Here is a 19,317-nt window from a genome sequence, read left to right as displayed (position 1 = left end):
AACAGCTACACATTTTATTTATTTTTTTGCTTTTGTTCCTCTGATAATTGTAAGGGTTGAATGTTCAGAAAAATACATATAGGAAATAAACAGAGTTATTGCTATTTTATTTGTGTTCATATTAAGTACGCATATCCAATTAAAATATATAAATAAATATAAAAAATATATATATATATATATATATATATATAATTTGCACTCAAAAATACGTTTAACCAACAATTAATACAATACGCTAATATGTAATTGTGTTGTCTTGTTTTACATCTCAGAGGTACTAGATGTATTAAATATTACAGGTAATTAAATTGATCTGCTTTCAAAACTCTTTATTAATAATTAACACTTTTACATTAAATGTGGTGACACTTTTTGTGGCTTAAAAAATTTCAGTAACTTTTCTTGCAGTTCTTCAGTCTTTAGACTATATATGATAGGGTTTAACATGGCTGGCAGTGTAGTGGACACTGTAAGGACTGCTGTGAACTGATCAAGTGATTGCACTAATCGCAAGTTCCCTAGTATGTAAGCCAAAATCACTGGCATATAATAAATGAGGACAAGGACCATGTGAGTGAGACAGGTGTTGAAGGCCTTCCAGCATTGATTTTTAGATGCAATTCGTAACACTGCCACGACCACTATGACAAAATGATAAAAGTAAGAGGGCCAAGTAAAAAAGCTAACGTCTTGGCAGTAGCCAGATTTCTGTTATAAGAAATATCTCCACAAGCTAACTTGTATACTTGGCCATGCTCACAGCAACAGCTTTGCACCACAGTTGTCCTACAATAGGACAGACGACTGGCTAAAACTACCGGATAAAGTTCAATCAGAAATACCAGAATCCAAATCCCAGTATTAATAAACAACATCCTTACATTAGTATTGATAGTAGGGTAGCGCAAAGGAAAGCAGATAGCAATTAGGCGATCATAAGCCAATAGAGCCAGTGAAAAGGATTCCATGTCACCAAAAAAGTGCATGAAAAACATTTGGGAGAAACAGGCTTCAAAACCGATGTGATTTAGATTAAATACAAACACAGGAATCATTTGTGGAATAATAACACTGTTTATAGAAATGTCAACTACAGCAAGGTTACAGACTGCAAGAAACTTGGGGTTCTGTAAACTGGAGTTCATCAAGATTACAATGAGAAGTATACAATTACATAGCAGAGTGATCAGGTATATAATCCCCAGTACCAATATCAGGTAGTTCTTATTTCCCAAAGAACTGAAAGCAACTAGATAAAATCCATCACAAAATGTAACTGTTCCATTGGTGGAATTAAGGCTTAAATTCATTTGAATAGCTTTGTCACACCTGAAAAAAGGAAATAATACTTTGTAAATTTAAATAAAAATTACACAAATACGTGAAATATTTCTATTTTAAAGCTAGAAAAAGCTAAATTAAATGTAGAGTTCAATTATATTCTCCAGACCTCCAATTTTTCACTCACAATCCTGCTTCTAAAGGATCTTAAAAATATGCTAATTATTACTGTAAGTGCTTTATTTTAATCCATGTATCAATTATATTTACTACAACTTAAATAAATAAATAAATAAATAAATAAATAGGTATTTATTTATTTATTTATTTATTTATTTATTTATTTATTTATCTATTTTTAATTTATTTGTATTTTATTTATTTGTAGGTGGACATCAAGGCTTTCAATTGCCACTTGTAACATTGTGAACTCCAGTTTACTACAAAATTTATCATTTGTGCACCCAGAGTACTTTTTCATCAGTGGATTTTCTGGAATACCTTACAGCAAATATTACTTCGTTTTTTAATTTTTTGTCTACATTGTCTCAGTGTGTGGGAACTCCTTTGTCCTATACATGATATTAAGTAATCGAAGTCTGCATATTCCTAAATACATCGGGATTTTTTAATTTAGCTCTGTCAGATTTTGGTGAAACAAATGCACTTATTTTGTAATTTATTTTGTAATTTATATATATATATATATATATATATATATATATATATATATATATATATATATATATATATATATATATAAAACCTTGTGAAGACTTTCATTTTTGATTCACAGTACATATCCTATGATGTTTATTTAGCTAACATGTTTTTTATTTTTTTCTTCTTTGGTGGACAGTCTTTAACTCTTGCTGCCATGGCATATGACCGCTTTATAGCTATTTGTTTACCCCTGAGATACCATGCTATTGTAAATAACTCCATGTTTGTGACTTTAACAGCAATATGGTTATTTAATTTTCTTGTAATTGGCACAACTGTGGATTTAGTTGCACGACTTTCATTCTGTAAATCAAATGAGGTAAAGAGTTTTTTTTGTTACCATGGGCCAATTTATAAAATTGCTTGTAATGACACCTGGATAAATTTCGTTTTTGGATAAAAACATTTGTATTGCAATTTACCTCTATGCACCATTGACTGCCATAGTTTTGGATAATCAATACTTCACTATCAGCAACAATTCCACCCATGTTAAATCCCATCATTTATGTCCTGAACACAAAGGAATTCAGGGAATTTATAATGAAGATTCTTAAAAAGAAAAACATCACAGTTCCTCAGGTACAGGCATTAGAAAAGTGATATCACAGGACCATATAATGCAGGGGTCTACTCTCTCTCTCTCTCTCTCTCTCTCTCTCTCTCTCTCTCTCTCTCTCTCTCTTTTTCATCTTTACCTACCTCTAAACAATTTATTCTCACTATTAACTCAGGCCCTTTGGCAGAAAAATTACATTCCACATCACCAAATTACCATATTACCAAACAGTGTTATCAAAGATAATATACTATAAATGAGATTTTATATATATAATAGTATATATTATATATGAGATAATATATATAATATATAATAGTATATATTAATATCACTATATATATATATATATATATATATATATATATATATATATATATATATATATATATATATCACACAATATATCTGTAAACTCACTAGGCATTTGCGCTTTTATTTCAATATATAAACATTAGAATGCTACTTGATACCTGGTAGGTCACAACACATTTGCTGGCAATATTTAAACTATGCACTTTGTTGACACATTATCAAGATCCCATCTATTTATGATCCCATCTCTTTCATAAATGAATTTACTCAGTGTTTTTTTTAGTATTAACTGAAGGACTTTTAAAAGTAATCTGTGTTAAAAACAACTTGTCCATTACGTTGGAGAAAAATAGAAAGAGTAAATCATGTTATAAAACAGTAATGAATATTATATATTTTACACTACACGCAATGTTTCCTGTAAGCCTTAGAAGAGGGCATGATCATGGTGAAGACATTGTTAAGCAAATCTGGTAAAATCATGTAATCAGTTTCTTTATTCTGTATACATTTTATTACAAAGGACTTCTTGCCTATTGAACATAATTATGAGGTTGGAGGTCTGGCTACTTATTGTATTGTATGGGATCTTAGTGGAATAATTAAACCATGATGCATAAATCATGGGGTTTCATCAACCACCAAGAGTAATGCTGGGCAGTTCTTGTATATTTTTATTTTTTACTTATTCTTTTTATATTATTGTCTTTACAGTTAATTTCCAAGTTTAAAGCGTGCCGGTTTCTGACTTGTTTCAAGAGGGCTGGTCTTCTTCAAGGAGGAAAAGAAGTTCATCAGAATAAATAAATTCATACAGATTTAAACCAACATGAGCATGAGAAAATGATGACAGAAGTTTTCTTTTTGGGTGAACTATCCCTTTAAAACTGTTTTAGGACCACAAGTAGCGGCTGGCATGACTGAAAATTACCAGTATTTAAATTAATGACTTATTTTTTTTATACAACCATTTCAAAAAAATTCCCCCAGGTACGGCCAGGAATGTATAAGGGTTGGGTTGTTTGGTCTTTCTGGCTACCAACTTCCTCGCTGGTTCTGGTGCTTGGTTGTTGAGACGTTGAGTTTTGAGCCTCTGCCACGGACATCTTCGTACTTGGCTCCGTCTGCTATGGCCAGCGTTGCGGTAACTGAAGTGTCACGTGATTTGTGTCATGTGCAGGTGAGATAGATCGCATACAAACCAATAGGGTGTCAGAATGGTAAATGTTTATACTTATCATCCAACCACAATCAAATTCACTCTATCCGGATGGCGCGATTTATCTTGATAGGTTTTTCTGAATGATGACAAACTCCGAAATGAATGAGGAGCAAGCAGCAGTCAAATTTCTATCACATTCTGTGGTGTTTGAAGTGCTCCTGGAGATGTTTGCACATGCTGTTGCTAAGCTTATCTTAGACTGCTCTCATGAAAAGGTTAGCATTGTCTACTCTAAGCTTTATGACGCTTCCTAAATTCAGTTCCCATTTTTCAGAGACCTCCACACTTAAGTGTCATGGTCATGAAATAATCCTCATTCTGCTGCTTGTTCTCATTCGGCCACTGCTAACTGTTCAGCCATTGTGGGCCAAGATAAACATGTACTGTATGCCTAAAGTTAAAGAGATGATTGCAAGCTATTACTCCCCTTTATTAGCTCCATGGCGCTGCGCTCTTGGTGTAATTTTGTTTTGTTGCTCCTGGGAACTCCTGGGAACCACTGTGTAGCGTTTTTGGCTCGCGAAGCAAGGTAAATATTTATAAGCAACTAAAACGTGTTATAGTGACTTCCAAATATTTTAACCTAAGTTGAAATTAACGGTACTGGAATTAACGTTACGCTTATTTGGTCTGTTCGTCCGGCGAACAGGCCGTGTAACCTTTATTAATTCTATGAAGGCGGTATCTTCCCGGCCAAGAAAGATTCGCTCTTCTTTTACTGTATACCGTAATTTAAATGAAATTAACTTAATAGAGCATGTAGTTCAGACCAGATGTTGCAGGTACCTTAATTTGTGAGCGATACTCAGAGACAAATCACCTGTGGCTCAAAATTATGACATTTAATGAATGAGACAAACACAACATAAAACTAACTACACAAACAAACAAAAGAAATAGGGAAAACGGAAATGAAAATAAAATAAAACAAAAGAAATTAAAATTGGGGAAAGGGAGGAAGAGACTGGAAAGAAGAAACTAGAAAAAGGAAGGAAAGGAATGGCAAGCTTAGACTTCAAGATTAAATCACACCCTAACTGGGAAATCGTCACAGAAACTTAAATTCACCTTAAGATTCAATGAAAGATTCCTACTTAAAATTACGCATCTAAATTGGTTGGTAGAGGAAACGGTTACTTGCATTGGCTTACTGCACAAGAGTCCGGATGCAACAGAGAAATCTCTGAAAAGTCAGTTAGGGTGGGGTCAGACGTTCTTCCAAGTTCTCCTGAAGATCAGAGCAGTTGTCGTTCTTGGAAGTGAAGCTTGCTGGAACTTCGTTGAAGGAAGATGGAGTCGTCTTGAAGCTGTTCAGAAAGTCTGACCACGGATTAGTGGTGTTTGTGACAATTTAAAGGTCACAAACTCCACCCATCTTTGGGAAGATGACAAATACTTCGGTCAGTATTTTGAAGGGAAAAACTCCCTTTGTTTCAAGTGTCTGTGGGCGTGGTTTAGCTATCAAACTTTTAGATGACTTTAAAGTTTGATCCAGGGTGTATTAAGATGGTATGGCGCCTTTCGTGCTCAAATAAAATACACCAGTGCTTGAAAAATGAGTAACCGATAATTTTGTGGTCATTTGGATACTAAACATGAAGGGTAATGACGGTATGAAGGCAGCGGTACATTACATACATAGATCATTAATCAAGGCAAAGATAAAGGCAAAGAAAACAAAAATGAAACATGAACAAGATGCACTTTCATTAGGGAAGTAAAAAGAAAACAATTGCTTCGTATACATTCTGACATCAGACCTTAAAGGGTCATACGGCATTAGAACAGGTATACATTAACATGCCATGATCAGTAAGATATGATGATAGAGTATAACGGATTTTAAAATGCAACGTTGTTTTCTGACACATGAATAAAATACACCCTTGTCAGGAAATTAAGGAGCAAATAATTTTAAGTCAGGCAAGCCTTAAAAGAAGAAACACATTACAAAAAGGGTTATAAGAATGAGAACCTTAGAGTACCTTATCTTGGGTTTTATTAGTAAACGGAATGTCTCGTTGTGTGTGTGTGTGTGTGTGTGTGTGTGTGTGTGTGTGTGTGTGTGTGTGTGTGTGTTCTGTTTGCTGGCCCCAATGAGCCGCATGGGGTTATCTGGTCTTTGTGGAGACTCCAGACATTCGGGAGCCAGGTGTGGGTGTAAAACTGGGTTGCTCATCGGTTAATTGAGGGGTAGATGTTGAAATTTAGGGTGCCTGGGACATGAAATCTAAAATGACTGGTACAACGCTACAACTGTTTCATGTTTTCGCCATTTGTGAATAACGGCTCTCACTGTGGTTCGCTGGAGTCCCAAAGCTTTAGAAATGGACATTTATAACCTTTTCCAGACTGATAGATCTCAATTACTTTCATTCTCATTTCTTTGGATCTCGGCATGATGTGTAGCTTTTGAGGATCTTTTAGTCTACTTCACTTTGTGTCAGGTCTTATTTAAGTGATTTCTTGATTGTGAAAAGGTGTGGCAGTAATCAGGCCTGGATGTGGCTAGAGAAATTGGACTCGGGTGTGATAAACCACAGTTTAGTTTTAACAGTGTGAGGAAACACTTTTTTTCACACAGGGCCATGTGTTGTTTTTTTTTCCCTTTTGTGTTTGTGTTAGATTTCATGTAAAAGCTTCAGATCTTATAACTTTTTCAGATCTTACTTTACTGACACCTCACTAATAATAATAATAATAATAATAATAATAATAATAATAATAATAATGGAATGAATTATTATTATATTTGTTAATTATAATTACTAATTATTAACTAATAATATTAGATAAATATATGTACAAAAATGTTCTTAAATGTTTTATGTTTGTAATATAATTATCTTGATATATTGAGTAACCTATCCTTCATTAAAGATCTTTTCACTTGCTAATATGTCAGTTTTTTCAGTGCTTACATGTTTGCAATTCCTGTATTGTAGAAAATAAATTTGCATATATGGCATGTTGCCAGGTTTTGATTCCCAAAAGAGAAATTATACCATAAGGGTTATATTTACATCACTGTCTGAGAAATCACGTGAAAATTAAGGTCCACCATGTCTACATATATTGCATGTACACAAGTTCAAACAACATTAAAACAATGTGCAAAGTAAAGCAAAAAAAGGCGCAATTATAATATAATAATTGTAATGACTAATTATATCATTTTTATAGCTACCGCTCTATTGATATGCACTGTACACTTTAAATCTAATTTATGATGAAACTGTGTGCTTATTTTTGGTTTACTTTCTTATGTCTGTAGTTTTAGGTTAGAGATGATGCGAACAATATCTCCGTCATCATGAGTGCTTTGAACTTCAGTTTACTACAAAATACATCATTTGTGCGTCCAGAATATTTTTTCATCAGTGGATTTTCTGGGCTACCATTAAGCCAATACTATTATGTTTTTTTATTTTTTGTCTATATTGTTTCACTATGTGGAAACTTAATTGTTCTATGTATGATATTAGTTGATCGAAGTCTGCATATTCCGAAATACATGGGGATCTTTAATTTAGCTCTGTCAGATTTTGGTGAAACAAATGCACTTATTCCTAACCTTATGAAGACTTTCCTTTTTGACTCACAGTACATATCCTATGATGCTTGTTTAACTAACATGTTTTTTACTTTTTTCTTCTTTGGTGGACAGTCTTTAACTCTTGTTGCCTTGGCTTATGATCGCTTTATTGCTATTTGCTTACCTCTGAGATACCATGCTATTGTAAATAACTCCTTCATGTTTGTGACTTTAACAGCAATATGGATATTTAATTTTATTTTAATTGGCACAACTGTGGTTTTGGTTACACGACTTTCATTCTGTAAATCAAATGAGGTAAAGAGTTTTTTTTGTGACCATGGGCCAATTTATACAATTGCATGTAATGACAACAGTATAAATTCCTTCATGGCAAAATTTTGTACTGCAGTATACCTCTATGCACCACTGATTGCCATAGTTTTATCATACATAGGCATCCTGTTGGCTTTGACTAAGATTACAACATGGGAGAGTCGTCTTAAAGCACTCAAAACTTGTGTCTCTCATCTGTTGATAGTAGGAGTATTTTTCTTACCTATATTGAGCACATACCTTGCTGCAGTAACTTTCTCTATCCATCCAAATGCTAGGATAATCAATACTTCACTATCAAGGACTATTCCACCCATGTTAAATCCCATCATATATGTCTTGAACACAAAGGATTTCCGAGTCTTTATAGTGAAAATGCTTAAAAAGAAAACCAATATAATTCCCCACGTGCACACTATAACAAAGTGATTTGTATCTGATATGTAAATGACTGAGATGTGGGCTCAATTTGTTTGAAATGAAAACCTTAAGTTAATTAAGAACATTGTAGTTAGAAAACTATGTATTTGTATGAACTCCAGTTTTGAGAAAATACTTTTCATTTATAATCGTTTCACAGAAATTACATGAATTTGCTGTAGAATTAATACCAGACCTCCAATTTTTCACTCACATTCCTGCTTCTAAGATATCTTAAAAATATGCTAATTATTAGTGTAAGTGCTTTATTTTTATCCATGTATCTCAATTATATTTACTACAAAATAAAAACCTTTAATTATTTAGCTATTTGTTTGTTTGTATTTTATTTATTTATTTATTTATTTATTTGTAGGCAGACATCAAGACGTTCAGTTGGCACTTGTAACATTATTTAAGCAATGATTCATGTCTTCATTGTGAGAATTATTTTTTATGATATTTTGATAACTTTCTGATTCTGGTGGTGGTGGTGGTGGTGGCATTTTTTGCTGGTGCATGGGCATTTTAATGTATTTAACATTTAATGTTAATTTGTATGTGCTCTTAATTGTATTAAATAGATCCTAATGTACAGGATACACATGCATGTACACTATTGCAAAGATTTGTGGACATCTGATCTTTACACCTACATGTGAGTTTTTCTTAAACTATAGGCAAAAAGTTGGAACCACATATTTGTACAATTGTGAAGAAATGCTGTGGGGTCAAAATTTCCCTTTCACTGGAACTACAGTAGGTGACCTAGTCCCAAGATGATCGAACATAACAATGACGTGTGGGTTGGAATGGGTGAACTTGAGGAGTCTTCACAGTACCCTGACCTTGACCCCAGTAAACACCATTGGGATGACTCACTAATGCCCTTATGGCTGAATGTTCTCCCCACAGCCATGTTCCAAAATCTAGTGGAAGTCTCCTCAGCAGCGTGGAGGGGGGATTATAACAACAAAGCAGAGACTAAATCTGGAAAGGGATGTTCAACAAACATGTTCTGTTTGGAAAATGCATATACAAGAGCATGCAAGAGAGTGTGCAAGAATTTTACTTTTGGTCTATTGCTGCCATCTTGTGGCAATTCCACTTTTTCCATTACTACCCAAGATAAAGCCATTTATAAAAATAACTTAATTTGTCGGAGGCCTTTACCATACAACTAAAAATAATAGCAACAACAAAAATGAATGTAAATTATCTATTTTTACTTTATTTATTGTATGCATGTATTATTTTTGCTGTTCATGGAATAAATCTGAAGGGTTGTCTTAAAACATTAAAATATATTTCATTTGTTTTTAATAGGAGAATTCCCCCTCCCCCCATACATTTTAACATCCAATAACTGTGCTTTTCCGAAAGCTTAGGGTTTTGAAAATTAGTACAATTTCTACATATGTTTGACAAATATTTTAATGTTTTGCTTAAGGTACATTTTTATAGGCAGGAAAAAGAAAGGTTCCTGATTTTTGTTGTCATGCAAGGTGGGCAAAAACAGATACAATGGCAGTAAGAGTTTATTTTCGAAATACAGGAAAAGATCTAAATCGTAAGCCAAGGATATATTAAAAGAACAGGCAAAGAACAGTACAAACAATGTACAAAACCCTCAAAAGTCCAAATCAATAATCCAAAAACCAAGAAGAGAACAAGATCAGAGAAACCAGATAAACACACTATACGTAGCCTTGTAATGTCAGGTTGGTCTAGTGTTCATGTGCGTTTATGTAGCAGATGTAAATATGAACAGGTTTTTGTAGGTAAAAGTCTATTGATGGTGAATGTGTGTTTTGAAAGTATAGTCAAATGGGATTGCCATTTTAGTAGATTGTTTGTTTTCTGTAAAACGTAATTCTCAGTGAATCCATGAATTAATTTGACATTTGAAAATTTTGATCTTGCACCTCAGAATTTATTGGCTTTTTCCAGGTCATCACAAATATAAACTTTTTATCATTTGTATTTATCATTAGTACTTTCTTTTTACAGACACAAGTGCTTATATAAATGTGTATGGTGCATATAATTAATTTCTATTTAATTTAAAATAAATTAAATAGTGAAGTTGGTAATTAGGCATGGTAGGAGGGTAACTGTGCTGCTGTTTTATCATGTTGTACATGCCTTTCATTGTAGTTCTTTAACAGATGTTAATGCTAACTCCTTATACTGTGCTGGCTTCTCTTGTCTTCTGGGGGTGTGATGTAACTAAATACACAGTGCAGCTGTGGTGTGCTGAAATATCTGTTGCTGAATAATTAAACAACTGCCATCACAACTGTACATTCATTTACAGATTTCTATAGATTTCTATAGATTCTATACACCCAAATCATCTAAAACATCATAAATCTAATAAAAAAAACCCATTTACATTCAGCTACAATATGTATTATTTTCTTATTTATGTATTAATAGTAGGTTACTCTGTTGCATGTTATTCTCTAAAAATAAAATTATGAAAAACATGAGTTTAAAAACAAAAAACAAAACTGAAGGTTAAAAAAAAGATCATTTAACTCACAAAAAAAAAAATCAGCTGTAATTTTAACAGCTACACATTTTTTTTTTTGTTCCTCTGACAATTGTGAGGGTTGAATGTTCAGACGAATACACATAGGAAATAAACTGAGTTATTGCTATCTTATTTATTTTCATATTAAGTCCACATATCCAATTAAAATGTATAAATAAATGTAAAAAAAAATAAAATCATAATTTGCACTCAAAAATACGTTTAACCAACAATTAATACAATATGCTAATATGTAATTGTGTTGTCTTGTTTTACATCTCAGAGGTACATGTATTAAATATTACAGGTAATTAAATTGATCTGCTTTCAAAACTCTTTATTAATAATTAACACTTTTACATTAAATGCGGTGACACTTTTTGTGGCTTAAAAAATTTCAGTAGCTTTTCTTGCAGTTCATCAGTCTTTAGACTATATATGATAGGGTTTAACATGGCTGGCAGTGTAGTGGACACTGTAAGGACTGCTGTGAACTGATCAAGTGATTGCACTAATCGCAAGTTCCCTAGTATGTAAGCCAAAATCACTGGCATATAATAAATGAGGACAAGGACCATGTGAGTGAGACAGGTGTTGAAGGCCTTCCAGCATTGATTTTTAGATGCAATTTGTAACACTGCCACGACCACTATGACGTATGACAAAATGATAAAAGTAAGAGGGCCAAGCAAAAAAGCTAACGTCTTGGCAGTAGCCAGATTTCTGTTATAAGAAATATCTCCACAAGCTAACTTGTATACTTGGCCATGCTCACAGCAACAGCTTTGCACCACAGTTGTCCTACAATAGGACAGACGACTGGCTAGAAATACAGGGTAAAGTTCAATCAGAAATACCAGAATCCAAATCCCAGTTATAATAAACAACATCCTTACATTAGTATTGATAGTAGGGTAGCGCAAAGGAAAGCAGATAGCAATTAGGCGATCATAAGCCAAAAGAGCCAGTGAAAAAGATTCCATGTCACCAAAAAAGTGCATGAAAAACATTTGGGAGAAACAGGCTTCAAAACTGATGTGATTTAGATTAAATACAAACACAGGAATCATTTGTGGAATAATAACACTGTTTATAGAAATGTCAACTACAGCAAGGTTACAGACTGCAAGAAACTTGGGGTTCTGTAAACTGGAGTTCATCAAGATTACAGTGAGAAGTATACAATTACATAGCAGAGTGATCAGGTATATAATCCCCAGTGCCAATATCAGGTAGTTCTTATTTCCCAAAGAACTGAAAGCAACTAGATAAAATCCATCACCAAATGTAACTGTTCCATTGGTGGAATTAAAGCTTAAATTCATTTGAATAGCTTTGTCACACCTGAAAAAAGGAAATAATACTTTGTAAATTTAAAAAACAATTACACAAATACATGAAATATTTCTATTTTAAAGCTAGAAAAAGCTAAATTAAATGTAGACTTCAATTTCATTCACAATATAATGCTCAATTATTTTAAATGCATAATAGAAGCCTGACTTACAAACCAGGTCCAGACTCCACTCTGCCAACAGAGTGAATATCACAAATATAAAGACGAAAAAATATGTAAAATGGTGAATTGGGAATAATTAGTAATTGTGTGTACCAACAAAGAAACAATTAGCTTTGCAGTTCAACTAATTATACCAAAGCATTCTTCCAAGTATCTAATTAGAGTATCTAAATAGGATCATCTATTTAGTGGTTATTAATGTTAGCATTTCCAACCAGTTATAGAACTCACTGATATGATCCTCAGGGAAAACACTAGAATAATTCAGAGCTTGTCATTTTCTCCTTACATAACAGAGGTCATACTGTAACTTACCAATAAGCAAAGAAAAAAAGTGAAAATAGCATTATTATTATTATTATTATTATTATTATTATTATTATTATTATTATTAGTAGTAGTAGTAGTAGTAGTAGTAGTAGTATAGTTTAATCATGTATACTTATCAGTTTAGTTTTATATACACTACTTGCTTTATATTTTACTATTATTGCTGGTTAAATTTGAATATTGTGTAAAATTGCTAGTATAAATTATATAATTAGCACTGCCAGATTATAGCTCCAGGGTCCCAGAGTCTAGCCTAATAGCCTTAGGTCTAGCTTTGTTTTACTGTCTGTACTGAGCATATCTTTCACATACACTTGGGTTTCTCTGAGTTCTCCAATTTATGTCCAACACCCAAAAACATGTCAGTAGATGGAAATTTATTAATAAATTAATAAATGTAAAAAATAATTGAGAAAATACATTATGAATTATCATTAAACTGTTTAGGGATTCATGGCAGAATGGTGAAGCTGCATCACTGATAATGACAGACAAAGTAAGTCTGTCAACAGCAAAAATGTATCTAAACAATTCTGGAAAATATTTTGATGATACAGAATACTGAGGTGGGTGCACATGGTATGTCCTAATCCGCTTGTATACAAAAAAAAAAATCTAAAGAAATATGCTGTTTTATTGACTAGCAGCTCATATTACAACTCATAGCAGCAACCATCATAAAATATTTCAGGCAGCTACCCATAAAAACACATAAAGAGCAGTTTTACCTGTATACTACACCCATTTCAGTTTGCCTGCTGCTAAGTTTGTCATTCAGTTATCCGTATACACGCTGGGGAAAAAAAGAACAGCATCAGTATGTTTGAAAGGTGTTATTAGGTTAATTAAGTAATTAAGTATTCAATATAATACCACAAAAACTTGTTCTGTCATTAAAAATATAAAGTATAAAAATACCGAGTCTTGATTTATTCAGAGTTTATTGAGTGTCTGAAATAACTTAACCAAATAAAGAGTTACTAGTACATTTGAAATCATATAAAGCAGGGTAAATACAAATGCAAATTCTCTCATCGTAAATGAACCGTAAATCTATTCCTGACATTCTTCATAAAATGTATAACCAATAACCTATCCACATTTTCAATCCTTGTGTTAAACTGCTACTCTGAGCTATTTGCTGCCATCTTGTGGTTATTTAATTCTGCCTATACACCACCACCAACAACAACAACAACAACAACAATAATAATAATAAATCAAATGTAAATAATTTAAATTCCTAATAAGAATCTAATTTACATGCAGTGTCTCATACAGCAACATTTAATGTAATAGTACAATTCCATTTAAATGTTTGTTGTAAGTTAAAATATCCTAGTGCTCAGTGTTTAAAATACATTAAAGGGTTTAAAATGGCTGGCAGTGTTTACAGGGTAATGCTCAATTTGGGAGAAGCAGGCTTCAGAACTGATGTGATTAAAGACAAGAAATCACAAAGACAGGAATCATTTGTGAATAATAACACTGTTTATGTGAAATGTCAATTACAGCAAGGTTACAAACTGCAAGTAACTTGGGGTTCTGTAAACAGTTCATCATGATTATTGCCAGAAATCTAAAATTGCATAGCAGAGTGATCAGGTAATAATTCCTGATGCCAAAATCTGGTATGGGCAAGTCAGAGGTGACGGTGGAAAGATAAACTCCCTGAGATGTTATAAGGAAGAAACCTTGAGAGGAACCAGGCTCAGAAGGGAACCCATCCTTATTTGGGTGACACAGGACAGGACATTATGTAAATGCAAATAATGTAACAATTGGCTAAGTCCAGGGAGAGCAAAACAATCACAGTCTGAAAGCCATAGAAATCAGTCAGCGATACAAACAAACCCAAATCACAATACAAACAAGAGGCAAAATAAGAATGGTAAGAAAACCAGTGCTACAGCTGAGTAAAGTAGGCAAGCTAACAACTTCATGTAATAGTCATATAGGCATTTGGTCATACGTCCATCATGCAGGAAGTGAACGAGTGACCGGGAGTATTCCGAACTCAGGGGAAGGCTTCCTGTGGCAGGCCGGAGGGGGGATTGCTGATGAATCCCATACACTGGATAAAATCCTTTATAAGATTAAATCTGTCCAATTTGCACTATACATTTAAACTACTACTTTACAATTGGAATAATATTGAATTCATACATTAAATTAAATGTATTGTACATATACATATTTGCAAAGTTAGGGAAAGCAAAATTTATATAATACTTAATATAATGATGTATTATGTACATGCAGTTCATGATAAAATCCTGCCTTACAATCCAATTAAAATTAGTCCACTATACCTAGCTAAAGAAACTAATGTATGGCTTTGTAAATGGTGATTTGGGATTAATTAGTCACTGTGTGTACAAAGAAACAATAAGCTGTGAAGTAGTTCACCTAATTATACCACACATTTATATTGAGCACCTAATTAGAGAATAAAGGATTTCTGTTTACCATAAATATGAAAACATTAATTGTCCATTTATTAGTCACTAATTTTTACATATTTTGAGCAGGTGTTCAGATACCCCCCACCTACACAATAGTCATAAATAATTTTTGGGGAAAATTCAAGCATTTCCAAAAAGAAAACTACAGCTGCCAAAGGAGCAAGAAAGAACATCAGGGCCCACGGTGTCGTGCTAGTAACCTCACCCGTGAGCTCCAACTGACCCTCTACGACAGGGGTGTAATTACAGTATATTTGGCCCGCGAGATCATATCAAATGTGCATTACAGCTGACTAGCCGCATGCTCCGCTAATACTACAAATCCCAGAATGCCTTGCTACTGTATTGACGTGTAGTCATGAACAGCAAGCGCCCCTCATTCTCTGTTGACAGTCGTTAACAACCATGTTACAGTCACATCGGGCAAGTTAATTCCACCTTCCACAAAAATGGCCAAACGAAAGATGGACAATAGGAGCTTTCAAGACAGGTGGGAGGCAGATTATCTGTTCACGAATATAAAGGAGACCTGTTTGTCTTGTGTACTAACGGAGCTAACGTGTCTGTAACGAAAGTATATAACATAAGATGCTGTGAAACGAAACACTATGAGAAGTATAAGGACCTGGACGTAAAGCAGAAGCTCCAGAAGGCGGAGGAGTTGAAAAAAAGTCTGGTTTCCCGGCAGACTATGTTCATGAAAGCAAAATCAAAAAGTGAAGCAGCTGTAAAGGCTGTAAAGCTTTATTGTGGCAGCAGAGACAGTAAAATCTATCCGGCCCTTTAATGAGGGAGAGTTTGTCAAAAAGTGTATGGTCAAAGTTTGCGAAATGAACACCACTGATGTGTCTTTTATTTCAAATTTAATTTCTTATGTGTTTGTAATATCAAGCTCTAGTTGTTCCAAATCCTGTATTTAAGAGTTAGAAAAGAAGAAGAAGAAGAAGAAGTTTTATTTATATAGCGCCTTTCCATAGCTCAAGGTCGCTTTACATTTCACAAATACAGTACATTCAGACACTTGCATATACACAACACATAATACATATAATTGCATTATCCGAAATGCTTGTTAAATAGATATGTTTTTAACTGGGACTTAAATGCACCCACAGATGTGATGTTTCGTAGTGTAGAAGGCAGCGAATTCCATAATTGAGGAGCATTTATACTAAATGACCTTTCACCAACAGTAGACAGACGGAAAGGAGCGATGGACAACAAACCAAGTTCAGCTGATCTAAGGGACCGGGCAGGGCGGTAAGGGGAAAGTAGGTCAGCCAGATATTGGGGAGCAAGACCATTTAATGCTTTGAACGTTAGAAGCAATACCTTAAAGTGTATACGTGATGCTACAGGTAGCCAGTGAAGGTCATGAAGCAGTGGAGTAATGTGAGCAGAGCACCTAGTGTAGGTGAGAACTCTTGCTGCTGAGTTTTGAACATACTGTAATCTTGCGATAAGTTTTTTTGGAAGACCAAGAAATAACGCATTGCAATAGTCCAGACGTGAAGTGATTAGTGCATGAATTAAGGTTTCAGTATCAGCTATGGTGAGAGAAGATCGGAGACGAGCAATATTACGAAGATGGAAAAAAGAGTTTTTAACAAGAGAAGAAATGTGAGGGCCAAAAGATAGATTTGAATCGAATAAAACCCCAAGGTTTCGGATCGATGACGAAGGCTTAATGTGAGTTCCATGAACATCAAAAGACTGGTTCATCGTTTTGACTGTGGCAATAGAACCAATCAATAATATCTCAGTTTTTTTATCATTCAATTTAAGAAAATTCCGGGACATCCAATATTTAATGTCCCTGATACATTCTGTGAGTGAGTCAGGCAGAGATGGAGCATTGGAGCTGGTGGTGAGGTAGATTTGAATGTCGTCTGCATAGCAGTGGAACTGAAGTCCATGCTTGCGTATGATGTCACCGAGTGGATATATGTAAATGATAAATAATAGTGGGCCAAGAACCGAACCTTGAGGAACACCCTGTGTGAGTGAAGCAGTAGCAGATCTAAACCCTTGTATAGTGATGTAATACTTTCTGTCACTAATGTAGGAAATGAGCCAAGAAAGTGCAGAGCCAGTGATGCCAATGTCAGAAAGCCTAGAGATCATTAAATCATGGCAGACTGTGTCAAAAGCAGCGCTTAAATCAAGAAGCAGCAAGATGTTTATCAGCCCAGCATCCATGGACCGAAGAATGTCGTTAACCACCTGGAGAAGAGCCGTTTCAGTGCTGTGTGCTGGACGAAAACCAGACTGAAAAGGTTCAAAAAGGCCATTTTTATCCAAATATGACCGCAATTGTGAAGCAACAACCCTTTCAAGGACTTATGAATATCAATTGCTTATGAATGGTAAGTTGTATATCGGTCTGTAATTGTCCATGTTTAGGTGGTCTAGGCCTGGTTTTTTAAGAATCGGCGTCACCACAGCCATTTTTAGATCTGCTGGAACAATGCCGGACGACACACTACAGTTAATCATATGTGTTACAAAGGGTGCAACATCAGGGACACACAACTTAAGCAGAACAGTAGGTATAGGATCAAGTGTGCAGGATGTGGAATTTAACTTCACAATTAAATTGCGTATGGCAATTGGAGTAGTTAAAGTGAAAGCAGAGAGAGAGTTTGTAGGATGAGCTGAATCAGCAAACATTAAATGAACATCTGAATCACGTACATGAGGAGTGTTTTTGGCAATGAATGCAATGATTAACTGTAATTTGTCAGAGAAGAATTTTGAAAAGCTATTTGCAAGCCCCACAGAACCCGACATAGCAAGTTGTGGTGGATTTGTGAGTTTGCTAACCATAGCAAAGAGCGACTTGGGCCTGCACTTGGAATTCCTAATGGTAGAGGTAAAATAAGAGGATTTTGCATCGTTAAGAGCAGTACGGTACTTATGCCAGTGTTCTTTAAAAGCCAAGGAGTGTACAATAAGTCCAGTTTTCCTGTATAGCCTTTCTAGGCGGCGTCCCTCAGTTTTTATCATTCGCAGTTCAGGAGTGAACCAGGTTGCAGTCCGGGTAGATGGAACCAGTCTAGTTTTAACGGGAGCATGCTTCTCAAGTATTTGAGACAAAGCATTATTGTATATACAACAGATTTCTGAAGGACAGTTAGATAGTAGGCATTTTGACAAGGTGGAAGTCCTAATTGAATCAGAGAAAGAAGATGGATTTACAGAATTGATTTTACGATAAGTCAGCATTTTCTTCAGAGGCGGTATAGATATTGGAAAACTACAACTGAAGTTTAGAAAGAAAAAGGTTGGACATTACATATCAGTTGCAGTTAATTTTTCAATAAATATTCAGTTTGGCCCGTTACTTTGTCTCAGAACGCTGCTGCCAGAATTCTGACCAGAACCAAAAAATCTGAGCACATCACTCCAGTCCTCAGGTCATTACTCTGGCTTCCAGTTACATTTAGAATAGATTTTAAAGTATTGTTACTCATTTATAAATCACTTCATGGCTTAGGACCGAAATACATTACAGATATGCTAATTGAATATAAACCAAGCAGACTACTCAGATCATTAGGATCAGGTCAGTTAGAGATACCAAGGGTTCACTCAAAACAAGATGCGTCAGCATGTAGTTATTATGCCACCTATAGCTGGAATCAGCTTCCAGAAGAGATCAGATGTGCTTCAACAGTAGACAATCAAGATTTAAATCAAGATTAAAAACACATCTGTTTAACTCTGCATTTACTGAATGAGCACTGTGCTGCTTCACACTGACTGCACTTTTTATCCAAATCACTTTTACTCCTGTTTTATTCTTTTTAACATATTTTTACTGTTTTTATTAAAATCACATTTATTTTCTTTAACCCCTTTATGACTCGGCCCCCTTTTGCAGTTTTTTCGCCTACATGACCTACCCAACAAAAAAGTGGTACAGCTCCCACATACTTTGACACACAGGGCCTGGTCTCATTGGAAAGAAGAGATTCTCTAGTTTCAGAAACTAGTTTCAGATTGTTTCTAGGCCTTACTGGCACAAAGTTACAGAGGCTAGAATGGAAGGTTTTCATTTCCGCCTGGGTTGT

General features: G+C 34.4%; 1 protein-coding gene and 3 pseudogenes across 1 annotated transcript; 2 read left to right on the top strand and 2 right to left on the bottom strand.

Moving 5' to 3' along the window:
• Positions 1–351: 351 nt before the first annotated feature.
• LOC125145946 lies at positions 352–1,313 on the bottom strand (annotated as a pseudogene).
• Positions 1,314–1,706: 393 nt separating this feature from the next.
• On the top strand, positions 1,707–2,407 carry LOC125145945 (annotated as a pseudogene).
• A 4,922-nt stretch (positions 2,408–7,329) lies between these two features.
• Positions 7,330–8,403, top strand: LOC125145918 (annotated as a pseudogene).
• Positions 8,404–11,286: 2,883 nt separating this feature from the next.
• On the bottom strand, positions 11,287–12,255 carry LOC113643496 (olfactory receptor 52K1-like). Its single transcript, XM_027147778.2, has one exon. It carries the CDS (start codon positions 12,253–12,255, stop codon positions 11,287–11,289), a length of 969 nt encoding a protein of 322 aa, XP_027003579.2.
• Between the last annotated feature and the right edge of the window lie 7,062 nt (positions 12,256–19,317).

Source organism: Tachysurus fulvidraco, chromosome 11 (assembly GCF_022655615.1).
Source record: "Tachysurus fulvidraco isolate hzauxx_2018 chromosome 11, HZAU_PFXX_2.0, whole genome shotgun sequence".
In the NCBI taxonomy this organism is placed as follows: Eukaryota; Metazoa; Chordata; class Actinopteri; order Siluriformes; family Bagridae; genus Tachysurus; species Tachysurus fulvidraco.
This window is presented reverse-complemented; position numbering and strand designations above follow the sequence as displayed.

Bases quoted from the DNA above. Each gene is read 5' to 3' on its own strand.
- LOC113643496 (XM_027147778.2), bottom strand. From the start codon at position 12,255: ATGAATTTAAGCTTTAATTCCACCAATGGAACAGTTACATTTGGTGAT.